General features: G+C 48.0%; 11 protein-coding genes across 11 annotated transcripts; 6 read left to right on the top strand and 5 right to left on the bottom strand.

The window, feature by feature from the left end:
• Positions 1 to 52: 52 nt before the first annotated feature.
• On the bottom strand, positions 53 to 1,966 carry N7516_011399 (DNA-directed DNA polymerase delta subunit POL31; the record flags this gene model as incomplete). The annotated part of the gene is made up of 6 exons (XM_057224117.1): positions 53 to 348; positions 405 to 670; positions 693 to 1,384; positions 1,438 to 1,569; positions 1,645 to 1,834; positions 1,923 to 1,966. 6 exons carry the CDS (start codon positions 1,964 to 1,966, stop codon positions 53 to 55), a joined length of 1,620 nt encoding a protein of 539 aa, XP_057069257.1.
• Positions 1,967 to 2,620: 654 nt separating this feature from the next.
• N7516_011398 (NAD(P)H-dependent flavin oxidoreductase) lies at positions 2,621 to 3,667 on the top strand (the record flags this gene model as incomplete). Its single annotated transcript, XM_057224116.1, has 1 exon — positions 2,621 to 3,667. One exon carries the CDS (start codon positions 2,621 to 2,623, stop codon positions 3,665 to 3,667), a length of 1,047 nt encoding a protein of 348 aa, XP_057069256.1.
• A 111-nt stretch (positions 3,668 to 3,778) lies between these two features.
• Positions 3,779 to 6,011, bottom strand: N7516_011397 (uncharacterized protein; the record flags this gene model as incomplete). Its single annotated transcript, XM_057224115.1, has 9 exons — positions 3,779 to 4,137; positions 4,197 to 4,260; positions 4,307 to 4,521; positions 4,572 to 4,881; positions 4,938 to 5,355; positions 5,403 to 5,710; positions 5,771 to 5,854; positions 5,911 to 5,930; positions 5,981 to 6,011. 9 exons carry the CDS (start codon positions 6,009 to 6,011, stop codon positions 3,779 to 3,781), a joined length of 1,809 nt encoding a protein of 602 aa, XP_057069255.1.
• Positions 6,012 to 6,718: 707 nt separating this feature from the next.
• Positions 6,719 to 9,904, bottom strand: cym1 (pitrilysin family metalloprotease cym1; the record flags this gene model as incomplete). Its single annotated transcript, XM_057224114.1, has 2 exons — positions 6,719 to 9,473; positions 9,531 to 9,904. 2 exons carry the CDS (start codon positions 9,902 to 9,904, stop codon positions 6,719 to 6,721), a joined length of 3,129 nt encoding a protein of 1,042 aa, XP_057069254.1.
• A 54-nt stretch (positions 9,905 to 9,958) lies between these two features.
• N7516_011395 (uncharacterized protein) lies at positions 9,959 to 10,165 on the top strand (the record flags this gene model as incomplete). Its single annotated transcript, XM_057224113.1, has 1 exon — positions 9,959 to 10,165. One exon carries the CDS (start codon positions 9,959 to 9,961, stop codon positions 10,163 to 10,165), a length of 207 nt encoding a protein of 68 aa, XP_057069253.1.
• Positions 10,166 to 10,295: 130 nt separating this feature from the next.
• Positions 10,296 to 11,905, top strand: N7516_011394 (taxilin; the record flags this gene model as incomplete). The annotated part of the gene is made up of 4 exons (XM_057224112.1): positions 10,296 to 10,434; positions 10,547 to 10,821; positions 10,898 to 11,046; positions 11,107 to 11,905. 4 exons carry the CDS (start codon positions 10,296 to 10,298, stop codon positions 11,903 to 11,905), a joined length of 1,362 nt encoding a protein of 453 aa, XP_057069252.1.
• Positions 11,906 to 12,372: 467 nt separating this feature from the next.
• On the top strand, positions 12,373 to 13,771 carry N7516_011393 (uncharacterized protein; the record flags this gene model as incomplete). The annotated part of the gene is made up of 6 exons (XM_057224111.1): positions 12,373 to 12,433; positions 12,588 to 12,762; positions 13,138 to 13,290; positions 13,430 to 13,431; positions 13,486 to 13,660; positions 13,720 to 13,771. The coding sequence occupies 6 exons, from the start codon at positions 12,373 to 12,375 to the stop codon at positions 13,769 to 13,771; spliced, it is 618 nt and encodes a 205-aa protein (XP_057069251.1).
• Positions 13,772 to 14,274: 503 nt separating this feature from the next.
• Positions 14,275 to 15,422, top strand: N7516_011392 (uncharacterized protein; the record flags this gene model as incomplete). The annotated part of the gene is made up of 4 exons (XM_057224110.1): positions 14,275 to 14,445; positions 14,503 to 14,523; positions 14,685 to 14,831; positions 14,901 to 15,422. 4 exons carry the CDS (start codon positions 14,275 to 14,277, stop codon positions 15,420 to 15,422), a joined length of 861 nt encoding a protein of 286 aa, XP_057069250.1.
• A 713-nt stretch (positions 15,423 to 16,135) lies between these two features.
• Positions 16,136 to 16,479, bottom strand: N7516_011391 (uncharacterized protein; the record flags this gene model as incomplete). Its single annotated transcript, XM_057224109.1, has 2 exons — positions 16,136 to 16,214; positions 16,274 to 16,479. The coding sequence occupies 2 exons, from the start codon at positions 16,477 to 16,479 to the stop codon at positions 16,136 to 16,138; spliced, it is 285 nt and encodes a 94-aa protein (XP_057069249.1).
• Positions 16,480 to 17,692: 1,213 nt separating this feature from the next.
• On the bottom strand, positions 17,693 to 18,400 carry N7516_011390 (uncharacterized protein; the record flags this gene model as incomplete). The annotated part of the gene is made up of 1 exon (XM_057224108.1): positions 17,693 to 18,400. The coding sequence occupies one exon, from the start codon at positions 18,398 to 18,400 to the stop codon at positions 17,693 to 17,695; it is 708 nt and encodes a 235-aa protein (XP_057069248.1).
• A 1,658-nt stretch (positions 18,401 to 20,058) lies between these two features.
• Positions 20,059 to 20,712, top strand: N7516_011389 (uncharacterized protein; the record flags this gene model as incomplete). The annotated part of the gene is made up of 2 exons (XM_057224107.1): positions 20,059 to 20,076; positions 20,140 to 20,712. The coding sequence occupies 2 exons, from the start codon at positions 20,059 to 20,061 to the stop codon at positions 20,710 to 20,712; spliced, it is 591 nt and encodes a 196-aa protein (XP_057069247.1).
• Between the last annotated feature and the right edge of the window lie 138 nt (positions 20,713 to 20,850).

Below are 20,850 nucleotides of genomic sequence, written 5' to 3'. Positions count from 1 at the left end.
TGACAAGATGGTTATTTCATTAGTACCCATTGATTGGTATATCTCTATCAGTTCACTTTTGTTCTTCCTGGCCCTTGAAAACTCCAAACCGGACCACCTCGACCTCTAGCGTCTCGGTATCAACCAGAATCAACTCCCCAGTTTCGTTGAATTTGGGAAGCGCCAGCAGCCGAACACGGGCTGCATCTGAGCTATCAGCGGCACCTACCATCTCAGTGTCGCCATCTAGACGGAGAGGGACGTCACCCTCAATCGTAGCAGTCTTGAATTGTGGCTGATTGCCAGCGAAAAAGATATGCGGACATGACTCGATAACATATGGATCTTCAGATTGGTATGGGTATGACCCTAGAGAGTATTGTTAGCGAGATATATATTTGAGAGATTGGGATGTCCAAGCATACAAATTGTGTCCGGCGCAGTGGGCACGCCGCAGCGCCAACGAAGCATTGCTTCCATGATTCGCATCCGAGCATCGGAATCTGTATCCTTGTCTGGGCTGCTATCGCCGCCCTCGATACTGATATATCGCAGAACATCGTCAACATTCTGACCGCTGCATCCCCATAGTCGCCAGCCTTCCACGTCGCCGTCCCAGGGGTTTGTGACACTGTCAAACCAGCCCGCTCCGGGCTTTTCATCCCCCCTGACAGGAGGTGCAGAATATGCTCTTGCTTGTGGAAACATAGTACGATGGATTCCCTGCTGAGGGAGGGGAGTAGTTTGCGGGATCTTTTTCGCCCGGCATGAGTGTGACGGGAATGCTGGGCAAGATTTCCGCTAGGAAGTTATCGAGTTGTGTGATAGGTGCGGGATTGTATGCAGAGGCGTCATAGCCATACTTTTTCGGTTGGGCTTTCTTTCCCGCGTCGCCAGAGCTTGTGGACGCAATATCTTCAATTACGCTGGCTCCAAGTGAGTTACCAGCGATGACCAACCGAGAGATTTTAGAAGGACCCAAGGAAGGACTGTTCTCGTCACTTCCCGAGAATCCTGTGTAACCCAGAAGATAATCTGTCAATAGATCCAAAGCAAGCGTGTCGCTTGATTTCCCCGTGATTCCCAGGCCACTGACAAAGGCAATTTTGCCGTGTTCCTTACCAGCAATCTCGACTCCGTTTTCTGGATTTTCTGGAGCATTGCCCTCCCATCGTTGAAGCTGCGGAGCCAAGTCTGGCAGCTTGATATCAATTACCTCGAAATCGCCATTCGCATTTTCAGTTCCCAAAGCTGCAATAATGGCACCTGTCGCCAGCTGTGTAGACTGCAAAAAGTTTCCAGTGAGCCGTAAGCGGCCGGACTCATCTTCCATCATAATTTGAGTCAAAGAGGGATCGGAAGGGTCGGTGTAGGTGCGGCGAGGAGGGGGTGCAGATGTGAAGTTCTGTGGATTGTTAGTAGAAGAAGAAGAAGCAGTAGCAAGGCTAAGGAACTAACCTCTTTGCTAAGGTCCTCCAAAATATTCGGCTTCATTGGTAAATGCATGTATACGGTGCCAGCCACCCAGCACAGCTCGCCTTGTCGGACATCGAGGACTCGATCGACACGTCGCACTTTCTCTCCAGCGATCTAAATTTGCAAGCAGCTGTCAGATGAATCCATAACTGAGAGCGGAATATATTTCCTAGGACAAAGTGCCCTTACAATAAGTCCATCCCACGAATCTATCGCGACTTGTTCGACGCTGGGCTTCAACTTCGCGAGTCGCAAAAAGTACATGTCGTCATATTGCTGCTGATAGTGCCGTCCTGCGCCGGCTGGTAGGTGGAATGTGAGACGAGGGTTGTAATGGGAGGGTGTGCGGTAAACTGGTTCGTGTTCTTGTTCCTCCTTGCTATCGAAACAGAGTGCATTCAATGGTCAGCGAAAACTCTTGGTACGTCGCAGCCTGGAGGAAGGCAGAGTGGACCAAGAGGTATTACCTGGGAGGACACAAGAAAGTGTAATTCTCAGCATCCGGTGCCATATTGTCCAGAGTAATGCTGGCTATCTTGTGTTTCGGGGATGGTTGGGGTGATGCGAAGAGGTGTATTTGACGCGCCCCACGCGTCAGTTAGCGCGTTCAATTACATTCCCGCTTCGGGATCTCGTGTATGACAACTGGTCAAGGGGATTTTTCATATGGAACAGTCAAATTGACTCCTGAAATATGCTATTTATTTCATCAATCTCATTAATTAAACCGTTCTTTTGTGTTCTAGCCCCAGTAATTCTCAGGTTAGGTTAAATGCAAAATATAATGACAATGATATCCAAGTATGTAGCACATTAAGCCGACTCGGGACCCTAGTCATATATGCTCGGTAATGCTGGAAAAGACTGTATACTCACCGAGATGTGCAATTCATACAGCACCATATATTGTACTAGTTAGTTATGTTGTAGGATGTACAATGTAGATCGGCTACCACCTACCTCGGTCCGCACATACTAGCTTAGCGCTTCCCCGCATTTTTCCATTCTTCACATTCGAACATCGAACATACCTAGGTATATGGCTCGTATTCATTCTGCATAAATATAAGGGACAATTGAGACACAACCATAGCTTAGACCCCCCAACGTCTTCTTCTTTTTCTTATAACCTACCGTCGTCATTTCCCTACACCGACAATACAACATGTCTCTCCAAACACCACTATGCTCTCTCCTGAAGATTCAACACCCAGTGCTGCTAGCTGGCATGGCCCGCGCATCTGGAGCTCCACTTGCAGCAGCAGTATCTAATGCCGGTGGCCTGGGTACAATCGGCGGACTGGGCTACACACCAGCACAACTATCAGAAATGCTCACAGAGCTGAAGTCACTCCTCCGAGACCCATCACTCCCCTTCGGCGTGGATCTCGCCCTTCCGCAGGTCGGAGGTTCAGCGCGCGCAACAAACCACGACTACACACACGGCCAGCTAGACGAGCTAATCGAGGTGACCATCTCGCACGGCGCCAAACTCTTTGTCTCCGCCGTCGGCATCCCGCCAGCGAAGACCATCAAGCGACTCCACGAGGCCGGCATTCTGATTATGAATATGGTCGGCGCACCAAAGCACGCCCATAAAGCGTTCAAGGCGGGTGTCGATATTGTCTGTGCGCAGGGCGGCGAGGGAGGCGGTCATACCGGCGAAGTGCCGTTCTCCGTTCTCGTACCTGCTATTGTGGATGTTGCACGAGAGTATAAGAGTCCGTTGACGGGCCAACCGGCGCTTGTGGTTGCAGCTGGTGGTATTAATGATGGCCGCAGTCTGGCGGCATCGTTGATGTTCGGTGCTGCGGGTGTTTGGGTGGGCACGCGGTTTGTGGCTTCCGAGGAGAGCGGTGCTAGTCGCTTGCATAAGGAGGCTGTTGTTGGGGCACAGTTTGGTGAGACCAAGCGCACGCTTGTTGTCTCTGGTAGGCCTTTGCGTATGCTTCCTAATGATTATATTAAGGAGTGGGAAGCACGGCCTGCTGATATTTCCGCGCTAACTTCCAAGGGGGTTGTGCCCATGATGGATGATTTGGAGAACGAGAAGGACGTCGACATGCCGTTCCTCATGGGTGATGTCTCTGCCGGTGTTAAGGAGATTAAACCAGCCGGGATTATTGTGAAGGAGATGGTTCAACAGGCTGTGGAAGTGCTCAAAGTTGGAGGCTCATATATCAATTCAACAGGGCCGGCTAGTAAACTATAGATATATATGTTATCAAGGAGTGGCTCTTCGTGCACCAATAGATTCTCTTCAGGGTTGATGATAGTTCAGCGGGGATCTCCTTGAACACCCGCAACTCGCCGCTGTGCAGCTCTACTGTGTATGTGGTGCAAATTGTTGGGATGTAGATGCTAGAATGGTAGTGTCGTACTGGAAAGATGGAAGTCCAGACTGTAACTGGTGCACTGCAGAGGCTTTTTGGATCTGTGGCAGCTGCGTCGATTCATCAAATAACCATGGCGGGTTTGCAAGAGACATTATCTCTTGGTCAAATATAGTCCATGAGTCTTCCGCGCTTGGGTGTGGGAATGCTAATGCCACGCTTGTGTCTGGTGGAGTATGCATGGCTTGCATGCTAGACTCGAGTCGGTGGAATAGAACCGTATGAATGCTTGCAGCGGACTGGTTTCTTCGTTCCAGACTTTGGAGATGTACTTGGATGAGGTGCAAATCTGGAATAGTGTATTAAAAAAAGGCTGATAATTCTGCTCGGAGGTTAAAAATGTCATACCATCTTGGTGAGTCATGCCATCTTCAACTCCTTGAAGGAGTAATACCGCCGCCCATGTGATCATCTGTTTTGTTAGAAAAAGACATTGGTAGCTCTGGGGCAGCACCTACAACTAAGTCCCAATTAGACCATATGCTCGCATCATCTTGCCTCAGTCTCAAAACTGCCCGAGCCGAAATAAGCAACTCATGTCGCTCAAAAGAACTAATGTTCGCAGGACTGAGATCAAATCCGCGAGCGGGATGATAGATCGAGAGCACATATAGTTTGTGCAGGTGATACTGGAGCAAAATGAGAATACCTTGTCGATCAGACGGAGTGGGCTCTAAACCATAGTCAGCCCCGGAAATTGTATTCTGGCTCGTAGACACTCACGGGATGAGCCATTATACCGTACTAGCCAATCATCAAGCTTCCGTGCCCAATGCCGGATGACCTGCGAGTCACTTTCGGTAAATGGTGACCGAGCCGTAGGCACGATATCGGCGTCATCTGCATTGAGTGAGGACCATATGCTCGGTAGTCCACGGCCGACAAAATGACTCAGCCCAAAGTGCATCATTTCTGCAAGGCCCTGGAAGGCATTTCCTTGACTGCTATCCAACCGCTGTATAGTTGGATTTATAGCTTGTCGTGGGAGGAGTGGATAGGACATGTGCATCGAGGCGTGTTCAATATCAATGACCTAAACCTAAATGTAAATAAAGTATCCTGATTTTGCCGTTTGGTAGCTGTTCCTACCTGAAGACCGGAGAACAACGCACGCCAGTCTTTCGTAGTGGAATTCATCTCTGCTGGACAATGATCAAGCCAGATACGGTATGCCATTGCAATCCATGAGCCTGTAGCCCCAACGTAAGCCTCGCAGCTCAAACTAGCCATGACCAACCCAAGAATGTCATGGAATGCCTTCTCTCTTTTATTTTGTTCTTCGTCCTTCTGCTCTCCCTGCAGGGAACTTGGATGCAGAGACGGAGTCACAAGCTCAGCGATCGCACTGTACATGGCGGCGAAATAGCCCGAGTCCAACGATGCCAGTCTACCGAACGGGTGATGCAGAGCGGATATGTAAAGCACAGAAGCGAGCAGAACAGGGGTCGGAGAAGCGAACGCGCTATGGTCTGTTAAGAAGTGAAGAAGTGGGAGGTTTTTCAAGAAGCTGTGACACTGTCAGATATCGACCACCTTGATTTAATCAGTACATACGAGCTCCATAGCTGCTGAACAGCGGATCGCGACCAGACACTATCATCTGGAGGGGGACGAGTGATGAGTCTTAAATGCGCAAGCGCTGTCCATACACCATGTAGTGGCACAGCCTCCATATCTTCATCAGGACTTGCCCCATGAGACAAACTCACTTCGTCTTCGGGGTCCTGGGAGCCTTCGGTGATGCCGAGCGCAGACTCGATCCTGGCCAGCCGGTTCAGAATTGACTGGTGATCCGGGATCACTGGCGAAGAACCAAAAGCTTGATCTTGTTGCATCTCCATTAATTCATGCATCGCAGATGCCTAAATAGAATATTAGCTCTGTGTCCGGGTTATTTTTTTCCAATGTGGTTCTTTGCTCACATTGGCCCGGGGCTTGAAGACACAGGCAGCTCGAGTGTGACGGCAACGGCGACATGGAGGAGGTCCGGATACTTCGCATTTCATCTGATTGATGTGAGTCCCCTAGTTGCTGGCATACTGGAAAGTAACTATGTCTATACCTTCAGTCGTCGGCAATTTACTTCAACTGGTTAGCTCTTCTCCACCATGCCAATGCCATCTCCGACTCACCACAGGCCTTGGTCGGCTTTGGGCCGACCATGGCGCCCGATCTCTTCATGACTACTCAGAGTAACTCTCCATAACTCTTGGGGATAATTGATCAAAACAATTGGAGAGGAGGGTAAGCAGACGCAGTTACATCGGGGTTTATCAGGGGAAATTACCGTTTCTCCGCTTTTACCAGGGTTGTGGTGCCTTGACCAATTACATGTGAAAAGATTGGTTGAATTTGATATCTCTTGATATTTTTACGAATTCTACAAATTCTATATATGTATGATAATATTTATGTTCCCTCGTTTTTAGTCCGTCCGGTGTAGACTTATAGGGCCAGGACGGGTCTGAAAACGGAGAAGAGGAGTGTACCTGGCGGTTCACATCCTCTTTGTTCTTGCGCGAGCATCCTGATGGAAATGAATGCGACATCTTGCAACCAAAGGTAGTGACTGGTTGTAGATGTGATTAGCTCGGTGCCGAAGCACGTGAATATCTTCAGCGCGGTTGGGGGGTCAAGGCAGGAGAAAACACATGAAAACAGAGAGGAAGAAGAATGGAGATGTACACAGATGGGATATACACGGATATATGTACAAGGTATGAGGTGATGCAGGGGGGAGGTATATAGAAATACATGGGAGGGGGAAGTCGTGATGCAATTCCCTAGACAGGGATCATATCCAGGTTAGAGGAAGGTGTACAAAGAAGAGAGGAAGCGACTGCTGAACGGCGATCCTTGACTGATATCGCTTACGCGGCGGCATCCATAGAAAGCTTGCGCAGCTCCCATTCCGAATCAGCCCAGTCCTTCTTCTCGCCCAGAACGCAAGTCGTTTGTCGCGAGCCATTCACCAGGAATTTGTCAGCGACCGCGTTGACATCCTTGGCTGTAACATCCAAAACCTGTTCTCTCCAGCGTTGGTCCATTTCGTGGGTAACGCCGCTCATAAAGTAGCGAGCGCCTTCGTCGTCGACACTCATAGGAGCATCAAGACCTTGGAAGATACCAAGCTTAGCTTCTTCAATCTCACGCTCAGACCAAGCACGATCTCTAGCAAAGATACCACTGTTTTTGAAGACCTTGAGCGAGTTCAGAGGGTTCGGGTCCCGGTAACTCATAAAGGTGAAGAGGCCCTTGAGGGGCCCGTTGCTAGCACCCGCTCCGTAGGCACCACCCTTCTCCCGGATCTCGGGGTGAAGGTAGTTGTGGGTGAGAAGCTGAGACAAGATGCTGAGAGGAGCGCTAGATGGATCAACAAATGGCACAGTCTGGCGAGCCTGGCCTGAGTAATAGACCTTGTACGGCATATCATAGAAGGCCTTGTCCGCTGACTTGAAGGAAGTGGTGATGAGATTGGCGCTTGGGGACCGTGTTTGAGGCAGCCCGGAAATCCACTTTTGCAAAATCGATTCGTTATTACCAGCGCTCTCCTTTTCACAAACCATGCGAACGCGAAGGTTGGACGAAGAGATGGCGAAGGATTGGATCAAGCGAAGCTTCTCGATCAGCTCCTGGAGACGCTCCGGAGAAGACTCTGCGTCCCGGAGCAGGTTAGCAGTGGCCTGCAGTTGTTCAAGACCAGACTGCTGCTCTTGGATCCAGAGGCTCCGAGAAAGATTGGCAGCTGCAGCATTAACGGCGAATCGGTGACCAGTTCCCGCAATAGCATCCAAAGCTCCATTGGTGGTCATCCGTAGGAGTTCTTGAATCATCGCAGGCGCGGCAGGGCTCGTGAAGTCTGTCTCTGTAACCAAAACCGAGAGCATTTCCAGCATCTCGGGGATGTTCTTGTCAATAGCGAATCCAGAGAAATGCATTCCCTCCTTAAACTGATCCAAGTGCGTTGGGGACGACACAAGGAATGACGAGGTCGAAATTCCTCCGGTCTTCAGTTTGATCAAATCTTCCCACTGTTCCATCGACCGGTTGGCAGTTCCCAGACGCATAACACAGTCGTTGAACAAGGGCATAAGCAACCTGAGTTCATCGGGTAAGTCAACAAAGTCATTCAACGCCTGGAAGTAGGTCAAGCCATTGGTGGGAGCTTCACGCCAGACGACGTCAGCGCCTTCGACTTTGGACTCTCGGACAGGCTTGCGCTCCTTCTCTCGCGAAATGTCCTTGACTGTCACCGACGGTAAGCAACTCAAGTCGGCATTGTGGGCATCCTCTTGGATCTTGAGGAGCTCCAATTCCTCCTCTCCAAGCTTGGTAACAGCTTTCTCAACTGAGCCGTGCTGTTCGATAAGTTGAGCAAGTTTTTTGTCCTTTCGCACCACCTCCTTCTCGTCCAACTCTTTGTTGAAGGTGGGAGTGCCGACCATGGTAAAGGTCATGCATTGGTCGTTAATGAGATATTTCTCCACCAAAGACTCGAGATAACCGGGTTTCGCGTATCTGCGCTTGAACTCGTCGATGACATCATTCCAAGCTAGCTCGTTCATAGGGTTTGAGCCGTTGAGCCAAGTCGAAATGGTCTTCTCCATTACACCAATTCCGAAGTTTGCAGTCTTGTGGCGGAGGGAGAGCTCCAGCTGGTGAAGGAATCCACGAACCTTCTCCTCACTGAAGCCAGCAGAAACGGATTGACGGAAAACGGATTGAATCACATTTTTGATAGTTGGGGCTTCCGCTTCAGTCACGCCGTTGAGTCCAACCGAGAAGATTGGAGTCCGGCTAGATGGGTCAAGACCCGTGTTTGGTGTGAAAGAAGAGCCAAGACCACTCTCAACAAGGGCGCGGTACATGGGTGAGCCGTAGCCATCGAGGAGAAGCGAGGAAACGATTCCTACAGAGAAAGTTTCCACAATATCGGTTGTGTCACCCATGTACCAGGACGTGGATGTCTTGTGCTGCTTGTCTTCGCTGGCAAATGTATCGACGGGGCCAGGAACAGTCACGTTAAGAGGTCCCTTGGTGAGATCCAGAGGCAGCTTGATATCAGTATCCGCTTGTCCTTGCTGGAACCCATCCAAGACGGCACCGATCTGGTGTAGGTGATCAGCCAGGGGCATATCACCATATGTAAGGATCTTCGAGTTGCTGGGGTGGTAGTTGCGTTTCGAAAACTCCGACAGTTGCTTATGAGTGAGATCTGTGATATACTCCGGGTCTCCACCCGAGTTGTTCAGCGAGGGGAAGATGCTCTCTTTGAAACGGATATAGTAGAGATAGTTTGCATCAGAGATCTGGCCTTTCATCTCGTTGTAAACAACACCCTTGAAAACAATGTCCTCCAATGAAAGCTGTTTTTCAGTTTGTCCCGGAACCGATTCTCCAGCACGCGGATCCTCGGGGCCCAAGCGCCATCCTTCTTGTCGGAAATCCGATTCCTTGAGAAGAGGGTGCAGGGTCGCATCGAGATAAACAGAAAGAAGATTTTTGAAATCCTGTTGGTTGGTTGTGGCAAATGGGTATGTAGTGTGGTCGGAAGCTGTGAAAGCATTCATAAAGTTTGAGAGAGAGCGCGGAAGCATCTTAAAGAACGGGTCACGGATTGGAAATCTTGAGGGAGAACGAGGTCAGCAAAGATATCGAGGTATCCAATGTGATGTTGCTCACTTTTCACTGCCACATAGTGTGGTATGTTCCAGAATATGAGGCACACCAGTAGCGTCCGGCGGATTTGTCTTGAACCCGATTCCAAACACATTGTTCTTATCATCTCTGGCAACATGCATGTAGTCTGCATCGGTTTGGTCATGTTTCAGCCAAACTGCAGTCAGATGAAGCTCAGGGACATGTTTCTTTTCCTGTAAGGTGAATCCGTGGAGCTTCTCGCCGACCTTGGGGAAGTTATCCAAGTTGGTCACCGTTGATGCGGCTCTCCAAGTGTTGCGTGTAAGGATCGTTTGTGTTGACTTTAATGAGCGACGGATAAGCGGGTGAGGATTTGGCACTCGCGGCGTACCGAGGCGCATCGATGAGCGCAACATTATTATGAGTAGTTGACAGTCGTAAAGAACAAGCTCGTAACCCCGGAGTCGAAAATGTCCAGCCCGGGAGGGTCCACCGCCCAGGCTTACATCATCTATGCTAGCGTAAGCCTCACTGGCCGCCCGCTCGTCGAAGTTCTGCTCCGAAGACCAACATTTGCTCTTTCCCGAACGATACGACAAACGAACGATTCTCACATCCCAGAGCCACTGACCTCGCTCGTGAGCCTTGCCTCTGGGATCTCTCCTCCGTGTGATTGATCCGTCTACATCCTACTCTGTATCCCGCCTATCTGGCGCAAATTTTCGGCTTCCGGCCTTCGTACCAACCCCCCGTGAATCGAATCACCAAATACGTGGTGTCTACAATACCCCACGCAAACACCTCGAAATGTCGTCCACCTCCATGGCGAAGAAGAATAAGGCGAAGAAAGCGGCCGACCCAAACGAGACGTCCAAGCTCTTGGCCGCCAAGATCTCCCAGCTGGAGCAAGATGCCGCCGGCGAGAAAGACCAAGAGGCAGAAATTGGTGCGTGACTCCCTTTGTATTCTGCGGCGGCATTTTTCCTCTTTGCTTGGTGCCGCTGGGCCACGAGGTTAGTCTAGAACTTAAGGTCACTAACTTGGATTTTGATATATAGAGCGCGAGGTCAAGAAGGCAACTCGTGACCTCAACCAACTTCTGAGCAACATTGAGTCCCCTATGACCAAACTAGAAACCGTCCATAAGAAGTACACCGAGCTGTTGGCGGATATGAAGAAGTTGGATCGTGATTATTCCAAGAGCAAGAAGCGTGCCGATCAACTGCAAAAAGACCAGGACAAGGGAAAATCCGATCTCAACAAGACCGTTACAATGAAGGACAAGCTGGAGAAGCTGTGTCGAGAACTTACGAAGGAGAACAAGAAGGTCAAGGTGGGTCCATCAGCATGCGGCTCGAGACGATTGCGCCAAACACCGCGGAGGACTTGCCAGCTAAACGATTTGGTAGGATGAGAATAAGAAGCTGGAGGATACAGAGAAGAAAGCGCGCTTGATTGTGAACGAACGTCTCGACTCGCTCCTTTATGACATCCAAGACGTCATGGCTGCCAAGGGGAACCCTCGCAGCGAAAAGGTGGATGTTGATCTGGATGAAGCGTACGATTTCGATTCCCTTTTCTTCTTCGGGCTTTGGGTTCGCTAATCGGAGATGTGTAGACTCCGCGTCAAGCTTAAGACCATCAGCGAACAGTTCGACACGCGTGACCTGCATTACAGAGGCCTCCTACGTGGAAAGGACTCCGAGATCCAAAGTCTCGCTTCCAAGTTTGAGGAGCAGCGCCGTGCTGGTGAAGTCGAAGCCAACCGAAGCCGTGCTTTGACCTCCCAGGTTTCCACTTTCTCTCATACCGAGGCCGAGTTACGCAGCCAACTCAACATCTATGTGGAGAAGTTCAAACAGGTACAGAAGGGTTCCCACAAACCCTCTCATTCCCCGGTCGCTGACGAAGACCACCAGGTCGAGGACACTTTGAACAACAGCAACGATCTCTTCCTTACCTTCCGCAAGGAGATGGAAGAAATGTCCAAGAAAACCAAGCGCCTGGAGAAGGAGAACCATACTCTCAACCGGAAGCACGAACAGACTAACCGCAATATCCTGGAAATGGCAGAGGAACGGACCCGAAACCATGAAGAACTTGAAAGATGGCGCCGAAAGTGCCACCATCTAGAAGCCCTTTGCCGGCGTATGCAAGCCCAGGGCCGAGGCGAAGGACTTGCTCTAGCGGAAGGCGATGATCATTTAGAGGGTGATGATGAAGGCACTGAAAGCGAGTACGATGATGACTATGAAGATGACGAGGAGGATATCAGTGATGAGGAAGATCTCGAGCCACCCCCTACTCGGGTTGAACAACCCTCAGAGAAGCCTGTCTTCGGTCCCACCCCGCCCCCAAATCTTTTGGAGGCTCGCGCGAATGGCAACGCTACGGGAGTCAATGGCTTGGTTTTCTAAAATTATTCCAATTTATTTGATGTCGATTTGATTGAGACAACTTTGGCTACCCTCGATGAAGACTCAGTCTTCGATTTTGTACTTGTCCCCCCCAAGGCGAAAGGCGAAAGCTTCATTTTGCCTTGTGACTTACAGAGATCCGAAGATTCGTGTGGGATTCGAAAATGTAGAAGTTCTGTGCCATCTATTTTTGTCTGTCTCTTGATAACTATTCCTTGGTGATTACCAAGGCATAATCCATCTTGTTGGTTTCTTCAACACCTTCTGGTTTTCATCTTATTTGATGAATGTACCTACCCGATTAAGCTCCTACCAGATTAAGCTCTTGTATCATATCGCAGGCTCGTACCTTCCCTACAAGCCATTGCTTCCCCTGTAGTATACAAAACAATCTCGTACCCCACGTAAGAACTTCACGTTTCTCATCATTTTTTCAAGTATACATACTATCAAAAATCATTACAAAAATGACAGCTTTATGCCTCTATACACTTTTTTTATTGCTTTTGGTGCCTGTCTGTTGTGGCCGTAAGTTTGAACCCTCTTCAGGCGTCAAGCGTCTGTTCAAGCGTCTGTTCAGGCGTCTTTTCAGGCGTCTTTTCAAGCGTCTTTTCAAGCGTCTTTTCAAGCGTCTTTTCAAGCGTCTTTTCAGGCGTATTTCTAACACGTTTTTTAATCCTAGTGCCCATCAACCCCCGTGCCAAGAGTGAGGACTCCTTTTCCGTGGAGCTCCTCCAAATCGTGGCAGACAAGGGCGCGGTCCTTGGCCTTTCTGTTGGCGGCGCCGTCCTCCTGGTCCTCCTGACAAAGGAGGCCGGAGCCTTCTTCTTCTGGTGGGCACGTTATGCCATCGAACGGTATGTCATTTTGCAAGATCTATGCCAACAACATACTGACCATTGGTTCTTTGGTATAGCCGCGACGTACTTGCAGACCGTCAGGCATAAATAATTATTACATGGGTAGGGCGGGCGGGCTTTTTTTATATATTCATCAAAAGGGTTGGGCGGGCGGGCATTCGTTTTTTTATATATTCATCAAAAGGGTTGGGTGGGTGGTACGAAGACGCATAGGGCCCATTGCTTGCCCTACAAGTGGGTGGTGTTGCCCTCCTATACCTACTTCTAAGGCAGGAGGATCGTTCTTTTTGTGGTGGGCATAACTATGCCTTAAACGGTATGTCACTTGGCAGAATCTATACTAATGACATACTGACAATCTACCCCCCGCAGTAAGGATGACTCCGTTCCCGTGGAGCTCCTCCGCATCGCCGCCGAAAAGGGCCCATTGCTTGCCTTAGAACTGGGAGGCGCGGTCCTACTATACCTCCTACTAAGGGAGATAGGAATGTTCCTGTTCTGGTGGGCAAGACATGCCATTGAACGGTATGTCACTTGGCAGGATCTATGCCAACGACAGTACTATCAAAAACCATCACAAAAATGACAGTTTTATGTCTATATATACTTTTTTTATTGTTTTTGGTGCCTGTCTCTTCTGGCTGTAAGTTTGAACCCTCTTCAGGCGTCAGTCAAGCGTCTGTTCAAGCAGCCTCTTTCTAACACGTTTTTTAATCCTAGTGCCCATCAACCCCCGAGCCAAGAGTAAGGACTCCTTTTCCGTGGAGCTCCTCGAGGTTGTCGCAGACAAGGGCACGGTCCTTGGCCTTTCTTTAGGCGGCGCAGTCCTCCTGATCCTCCTGGCAAAGGAGGTAGGAGTCTTCTTCTTCTGGTGGGCGCGGTATGCCATCAGACGGTATGTCATTTTGCAAGATCTATGCCAACAACATACTGACCATTGATTCTTTGGTATAGGCGCGATGGCAATCAACGCCGGGCTGGTGCCGGCGGTGGTTCTGGCGGCTAAACTTTTATAACTGTACAACAGGGATGGGTGGGTGGGTTCACATAACTGTACAACAAGGATGGGTGGGTGGGCTTCACATTTTATAATTATCAACATCGTTTCTTTTTTAAAAAAATGATATTCATACGGTCAGCAATCCCATTCATTACCACAAACGTCCACATCTTAAATCCACATCTTAAACCACTAACCACCTACATTTGGGGGAGATATACTTGCAACTATACGGCGGTCCTTCAGATACGGGGATTTTCATGGTATGAAAAGCATCATTTTTCTTTGGGACTTGCAACCACCGGAAAAGATGGCGATACATGGATTTGTATGGAGTACAAAAACTTCATTTTTATGCGCCTAGTTATTCCATGTTGATTTAGTTATACTGTATAGAGCCTAAAAGCGGTCTGAAATAAGGCTGGATTCAGGCAGTAATGTATTTCACTGGCCGATCACCCGCTAATTGCTCTCAACGAACCTCGGCCCATCCCTCTCTCCACTCTAACATGGCCAAAGCCGAGTCCGATCTCAAATCCATCCTCGATGGCGGCTTCGATCCACACAAGTTCGCCTGGTACGAGTCAGAATTGATCGAAGTTCCTGAACCAGCAAAGACTCTGCTAGAAAAGTACAGCAAAATCCCGTCCGAACAAGTGGTAGACCATGTGAAGAAAGTAGTGAGTCATTTCCCATTCTATGGAGGGGAGAGCCCATGCTAACCAGGAATGATCCAGAGAGATCGAGCATTCGCTGTAGTAAGTATATCTTTCTTTCCGATAATCCATTGTAGAGGTGTTGTAGCTTGCACTGCTCGCGTGTGTAATGCCCAAACGCAGTTGATGGCTACGGAATCTTCACACCCCAAGGGACGCACTACCGACTGTCATTGATCAAAGATACTAACAAATATTCCCAGTTCCCGTACCCGTGTATTGGATCATTCCGGTTCCTGGATTTGAGTATCCCACAGTCACCACTCTACCCTGAAATCCTGGATAGACTCAAGTCGGGCCAGAAGCTGCTTGATGTCGGATGTGCAGTCGGGCAAGAGCTGCGTCAATTGGTAAGACTCCAGAGAGCTCATGCAGAGTCCAGAGCAATGAACGCAAATTTAACATGCCAAATCAATTAGGTCTTCGATGGCATTCCCTCTGAAAATCTCTATGCTTCAGACTTGCGCCAAGACTTCTACGACATTGGATATGATCTCTTCAACGACCACGATCAGCTCAAAGCCCAGTTCATTGTAGCAGACATATTCGACGACAGCTCCGATCTAGTCAAGAACCTGACACACAAGATTGATATTGTGAACGCTGCTTCCTTCTTCCATCTTTTCAACTGGAACCAGCAGCTCCTAGTTGCGAAGCGGCTTGTTGGGTTACTTCAGGATAAACCCGGCTCTCTTCTAATCGGGCGGCAGATTGGTTTAGTAAATCCCCCGCCTCCAGAAGATAAAGAGGCTGCTGGGAAGCACTATCGTCATGACCCTGCGACGTGGAAGAAATTCTGGGAGCAGGTTGGTGCTGAAACGGGGACAAAATGGGAAGTTGAGACTTGGATGGAGAAGTGGGCTGGGACGGATAAAACGATGAAAGACTACCATGAGGGGATGGACACTTTCAAGCTGAGGTTTAGTGTTCGGAGGCTGTAAGGTAATTGCTTTGATCAACTGTGATTGTAAGTGTATATAGCGTCCATGGACCGCCGTATAGTTGTAAGTATATCTCCCCCAAATGTAGGTGGTTAGTGGTTTAAGATGTGGATGTTTGTGGTAATGAATGGGATTGTTTCCCGTATGAATATCATAATTAAAAAAAAAAACCCCCACCCAACCCTTTTGATGGATATATATAAAAAAAGCCCGCCCGTCCTACCTATGTAATAATTATTTATCGCCCACGGCGGGCTTCACGATCCCGTAGTTCGTCGCGGCTATACCAAAGAACCAATGGTCAGTATGTTGTTAGTATAGATATTGCAAAATGACATACTTTTTGATGGCGTAACGCAGCCACTAAAAAAAGAACACTCCTACCTCCTTTAATAGGAGGCAGAACAAGACGACGCCGGCCAATTCAAGGGCCTACACCGGGCCCTTGTCGACCACGGCGTGGAAAATCTCCACGGCAAAGGAGTCATTTTCGGCCCGGGGGTGTAGGGGCACTAAAAACGTGTTAGAAAGACGCCTGAAAAGACGCTTGAACAGACGCTTGACGCCTGAAGAGGGTTCAAACTTACAGCCAGAACAGACAGGCACCAAAAACAATAAAAAAAGTATAAATGAGCATAAAACTGTCATTTTGGGATGGTTTTTGATAGTACTGTATACTTGCAAAATGATGAGAAACGTGAAGTTATAAAAATTTATCCGCCGCCAGCACCGCTGCCGCCAGCAGCACCACCGCTCGCACCACCGCTCGCACGATCCCGCTGGTCGTCGCGGCTATACCAAAGAATCAATGGTCAGTATGTTGTTGGCATAGATCTTGAAAAATGACATACCGTTTGATGGCGTATCGCGCCCACCAAAAGAAGAACACCCCTACCTCCTTTAACAGGAGGCAGAGCAAGACGACGCCGGCCAATTCAAGGGCCCACACCGGGCCCTTGTCGGCCACGGCGTGGATAATCTCCACAGCAAAGGAGTCATCCTTACTACGGGGGTGGATTGTCAGTATGTCATCAGTATAGACTCTGCCAAGTGACATACCGTTCAATGGCATGTCTTGCCCATCAGAACAGGAACATTCCTATCTCCCTTAGTAGGAGGTATAGGAGGACCGCGCCTCCTAGTTCTAAGGCAAGCAATAGGCCCTTTTCGGCGGCGATACGGAGGAGCTCTACGGGAACGGAGTCATCCTTACTACAGGGGTGGATTGTTAGTATATCATCAGTATAGACTCTGCTAAGTAATATACCGTTCAAGGTATAGTTATACCTACTATAAAAAGAACGATCCTCCTACCTTAGAAGTAGATATAGGAGGGCAATACCACCCACTTATAGAGTAAGCAATAGGCCCTTCTTAGTGCGACGTAAAGGAGCTCCACGAGGAAGGATAGGCACTAGGATTAAAAAACGTATTAGAAAGAGGCTGCTTGAACAGACGCTTGATACCTAAAGAGGGTTCAAACTTACAGCTAGAACAGATAGGCACCAAAAACAATAAAAAAAGTATAAATGGGCATAAAACTGTCATTTTGGTTTTTGTTGATGGGTGTTTTTGATGACGTTTATGTATACGGAGAAAATGAGGAAGAAGGAAAGTGAAGTTCTTGGGGGGATTGCTTTTTATACTACAGGGGAAGCAATGGCTTGTAGGGAAGCTACGAGCCTGCGATATGTTAAAAGAGCTTAATCTGGTAGGGCCCTTTTTGGGAGGATGTTTATGCCTGGATACCTGAATTAGTACCGCTTTATACACCGCCCTTATGCAGTATACTGTTATGTGGCCACCATACAAATCTAGGTATCTCTAGTTGTAGGGACTTCTAAAGTGAATTGAAAGTGAATTGAAACTGAGTTGAAACTGAGTTGAAACTGAATTGAAACTGAATTGAAACTGAATTGAATCTGAATTGAATCTGAATTGAATCTGAATTGAATCTGAATTGAATCTGAATTGAATCTAAATTGAATCTAATATATATTTCATGGCGGTTGCAAGTCCAAAAAATGGAGTTAGTTACCTGATTTGTATGGAGGTCAAAACCTTGGAAGCTTCATTTTTTGGATTACTAAGGCGCATGTAATAGCAACCTTGGAATTCAGGTATTTTAATTTTTCTGCCGTTCTAAAATAAGGCATTCAGGCATAAACCACTCCCAAAAGGGGTTTTGACCCCCCGTGGGCAAGATGTAGCAATATCCATAGATCATCCATGGATAGATCGAAGCCAGTCAGCCAGTTTTATCCCTCTCTTTACAGAAGCCGATCTTTTGCAATCTGCCCATAGCTTGGTGGTGCATCAATCATATCAAACGGATTCTCGAAGCTGTCACCAACAAGCCCCCATAGTGCGACTCGTGTGAGCCGGTGCCTTACAAGCTTGCTTATCTCCTTGCGATGCTGTTCTTTTAATTCTGTCTTATCTTCTTTAGAGACGTCAAAGCCTCGAGCTCTGCGACAGCATCCACACTCAAAGGTACAATGCCCAACTCCAAGACGACGTGTAGGATCAGTCGTACGGTTAAGACAACACCCACACCCACGAGCGCAGCACCCATGCCGGCGAGCACAATCTTCAACAAGCAAGCGGTGCATATACCATTTAGGATGGGACCGCCATAGCTCAAACGCTCTTAGCATATTCCCGTCTGTTAGATAGGAATGGTAACACCACCACTTTTGCTCTAGGAACCAGTATTTGGCATTTAAAGCATCAAGTCTCTCTTTTGCATCTTTGTTCAAGGTAGTTCCCTCTTTAATGGATATCTCTTCTTGAACAACTTCCCGGAGGTCTTCCTCTATAAAAAGAATTCTAGGCGAGTCAAAAGGAGACTGAATGTTATCTCTTCGGATTTGGCCCCAGACTTGGGTCAAGCGATATCTTTGGAGATTATTAATCTTTCCAGATCGTTCGAGCTTGACTTCGTCGGGGGTCTTATCACCAAATATCCGCGTATCCATTGTTCCCTTTTGTGCTTTTTTTTCCGGCTTGAACTTCGCGTGATTTGAGACGGTGGAAAGAAAATGGCATCTGCGATGTTTGAACGTTTTAAAAGAATTTGAAGATGAAGAATGCTTCTCAAGAAATAAAAAGATTTCCACAGTGATGTCAGATTACAACTCCCGAGGTCCGAAGCCTACTTAGGTAAAAGGTTGGGTGATGATCTAACCTTCTAGTAGCCTCCTCAACCCTGGAAGTAATTAAGCTTCCCCTATATGGCGAAGACTTCATGATGACTAGCTTAAGTCGAGTTGCAGGGGAGCTGAAACAATATAAAAGTATATCAATGGCATGTAGAAGGATACATCTAGATTCGTCAAGGACAAAGCCATGTGCATATTCAGATACAAATTAAGGATAAATACCAAGAAACCTTGGGATTCAAGTCACATCTACTACATAATTTGCGTGAGACGGAAAATACGCTGATCTACGCAGCGGTATATCCGCCAGGGTTCGAACTCCAGTTTAGGGAGGGGGGACTTGATACCTTGGTGCTTGAATTAGCACCGATTTCTACGCCTCCTCAAACCTCTAAAGAAGGTACAGTGATCTGGAGCTTATTTGCTTTCACATTATAAGACGCTCTTTGTGTTTCTGGCGATGTAAATGATTGTCAAGGAACAAACAGAAGTCTTCTGCAAACTAATCAAACGAGAAGGTATATATGAGGCCTCTGGGATATTCATTTTCTTTCCTTTCCTTTCCAACTTTCATATACCAGGAATTCCCGTGCCTAGATATATATAATTTCACTACCCAAGCACACTCATCGTACTTCCAGTATAAAGCGTCAAAAGAGCTATATGATTCCTCGATAAGGTTAGTAATAATCAGGCAAATCCAAGACCAATAATACATCAACGTCCGAGTTAACCTCTATATCGATAGGGAACATGGTTTCGAAAGAATGGTCTTCTGAACCAGACATGAAATGGTTTTACTTGACCTGGCGCACCGCGTTCGCACAGTGGACGAGGAATACCGCATCGAATATATACATAGTTATACATCATTTTAATTGGATGGGATACTCCACCGACAGATCGAAGTGATAGGCAAAAGTGTGTTAGAATTCCATAACCTACTTTGGAGGTTAAACTAATATAAACTTGTTAGCCTACCTCGACACACTCAATATTGATTCCGACTCTCTACAATCTCAAGTACAGCCTAATGCCCTTTAGTTTCTACTGGTAGCACTAGTCACTAGCTTCTACAATCTCATCTCTGCTCTCCAGCAACCATGCACCTAGATATCTCCGTTTTGGATCCCCTTTCTAGCAGTAATTAGCAGTAATCGTAGGCTGACTTCCGAGCCCTGCATCTCAGTTTACATAGTAATATCATCCCCGGACACTTTTCTCTTTGTCTATGTAGTCATGGACGGTCGATACTATTATACGGGGGGCTACATCTTGAGATTCTAGCTAGATACATTCAAACTGTTGGACGTATATTCAATGGATAGTGCCGGTATGAAACAATGGGGTAGAATATACAAAGAAAAAAAAAAAGAAAAAAAGGAAAAAGGATACCATGGACATCGCCTGTTTGATCGTCAACCACAATACTTCATATCTAGTAGCATCAAAAGTAAACCTCAGCATCCAGAGCCATGTCTGCCAACGGAAACGTCAGTGAGCTATGATTACCTACCTCTATCCCCTCCCCATCTAACACTGTTCCTATATCCCAGTACACCTGCGTTCCCGCCATAAAATGGCTAATCAGAAACATTCGCAACGACGACGCCGAAGCAGACGGAATCGCCACGTGGAACGCAATCCTGAACCTTCGATTCCCATCTACACAAGGCTTCTTCATTCGGCCATACATCCACTGCGCTGTACGTGGAAATCTAGGCTGGGTCGAGCTTCGGCTTTCCCATTTGAATGATGGCCGTCAGAACCCAGTTCTTGTGCTGTACTATCAGCGCGTCGATAGACAGGATGATGATCAGTGGGAAAATGGACAGAGAGAGCTGGAGTTGTATCTTGCGTTTCGGTATCGTCACTTCAGAGAAGATACGGTTCCTATCTATGGCATCCTTGCCATAGGGGTCAAGTTGAAGATCTTCCAGTACGATAATCCCTCCCGCAGTATCGAGCGGTTTGTTCCGCCTTGGGATTTGGAGCGTCACGATGACCAGGTTTGGAATATGCTCAGGAAGATCAACAGGGACCATACCAGTAGTGGTGGTTATGACAAGGCAGGTTTCAAGTTTGAGTCCGGTGGACAGGGGAATGGGAGGCTGGGGATTTTCTTTTGAGGGAGACTCACGGGGTATTATGCACCAAGTCAAAGACTCGAGATTACCTTTCGCTTCAGCAAGGATTTGAGATAGTCGAAATGGGAAAGTATGGACAGCATGATGATGCTGCGTTGATGGGTGATGGGGACTATGCAG

Source organism: Penicillium verrucosum (assembly GCF_028828655.1).
Source record: "Penicillium verrucosum strain IBT 35672 chromosome Unknown utg000005l_segment0_segment0, whole genome shotgun sequence".
In the NCBI taxonomy this organism is placed as follows: Eukaryota; Fungi; Ascomycota; class Eurotiomycetes; order Eurotiales; family Aspergillaceae; genus Penicillium; species Penicillium verrucosum.
This window is presented reverse-complemented; position numbering and strand designations above follow the sequence as displayed.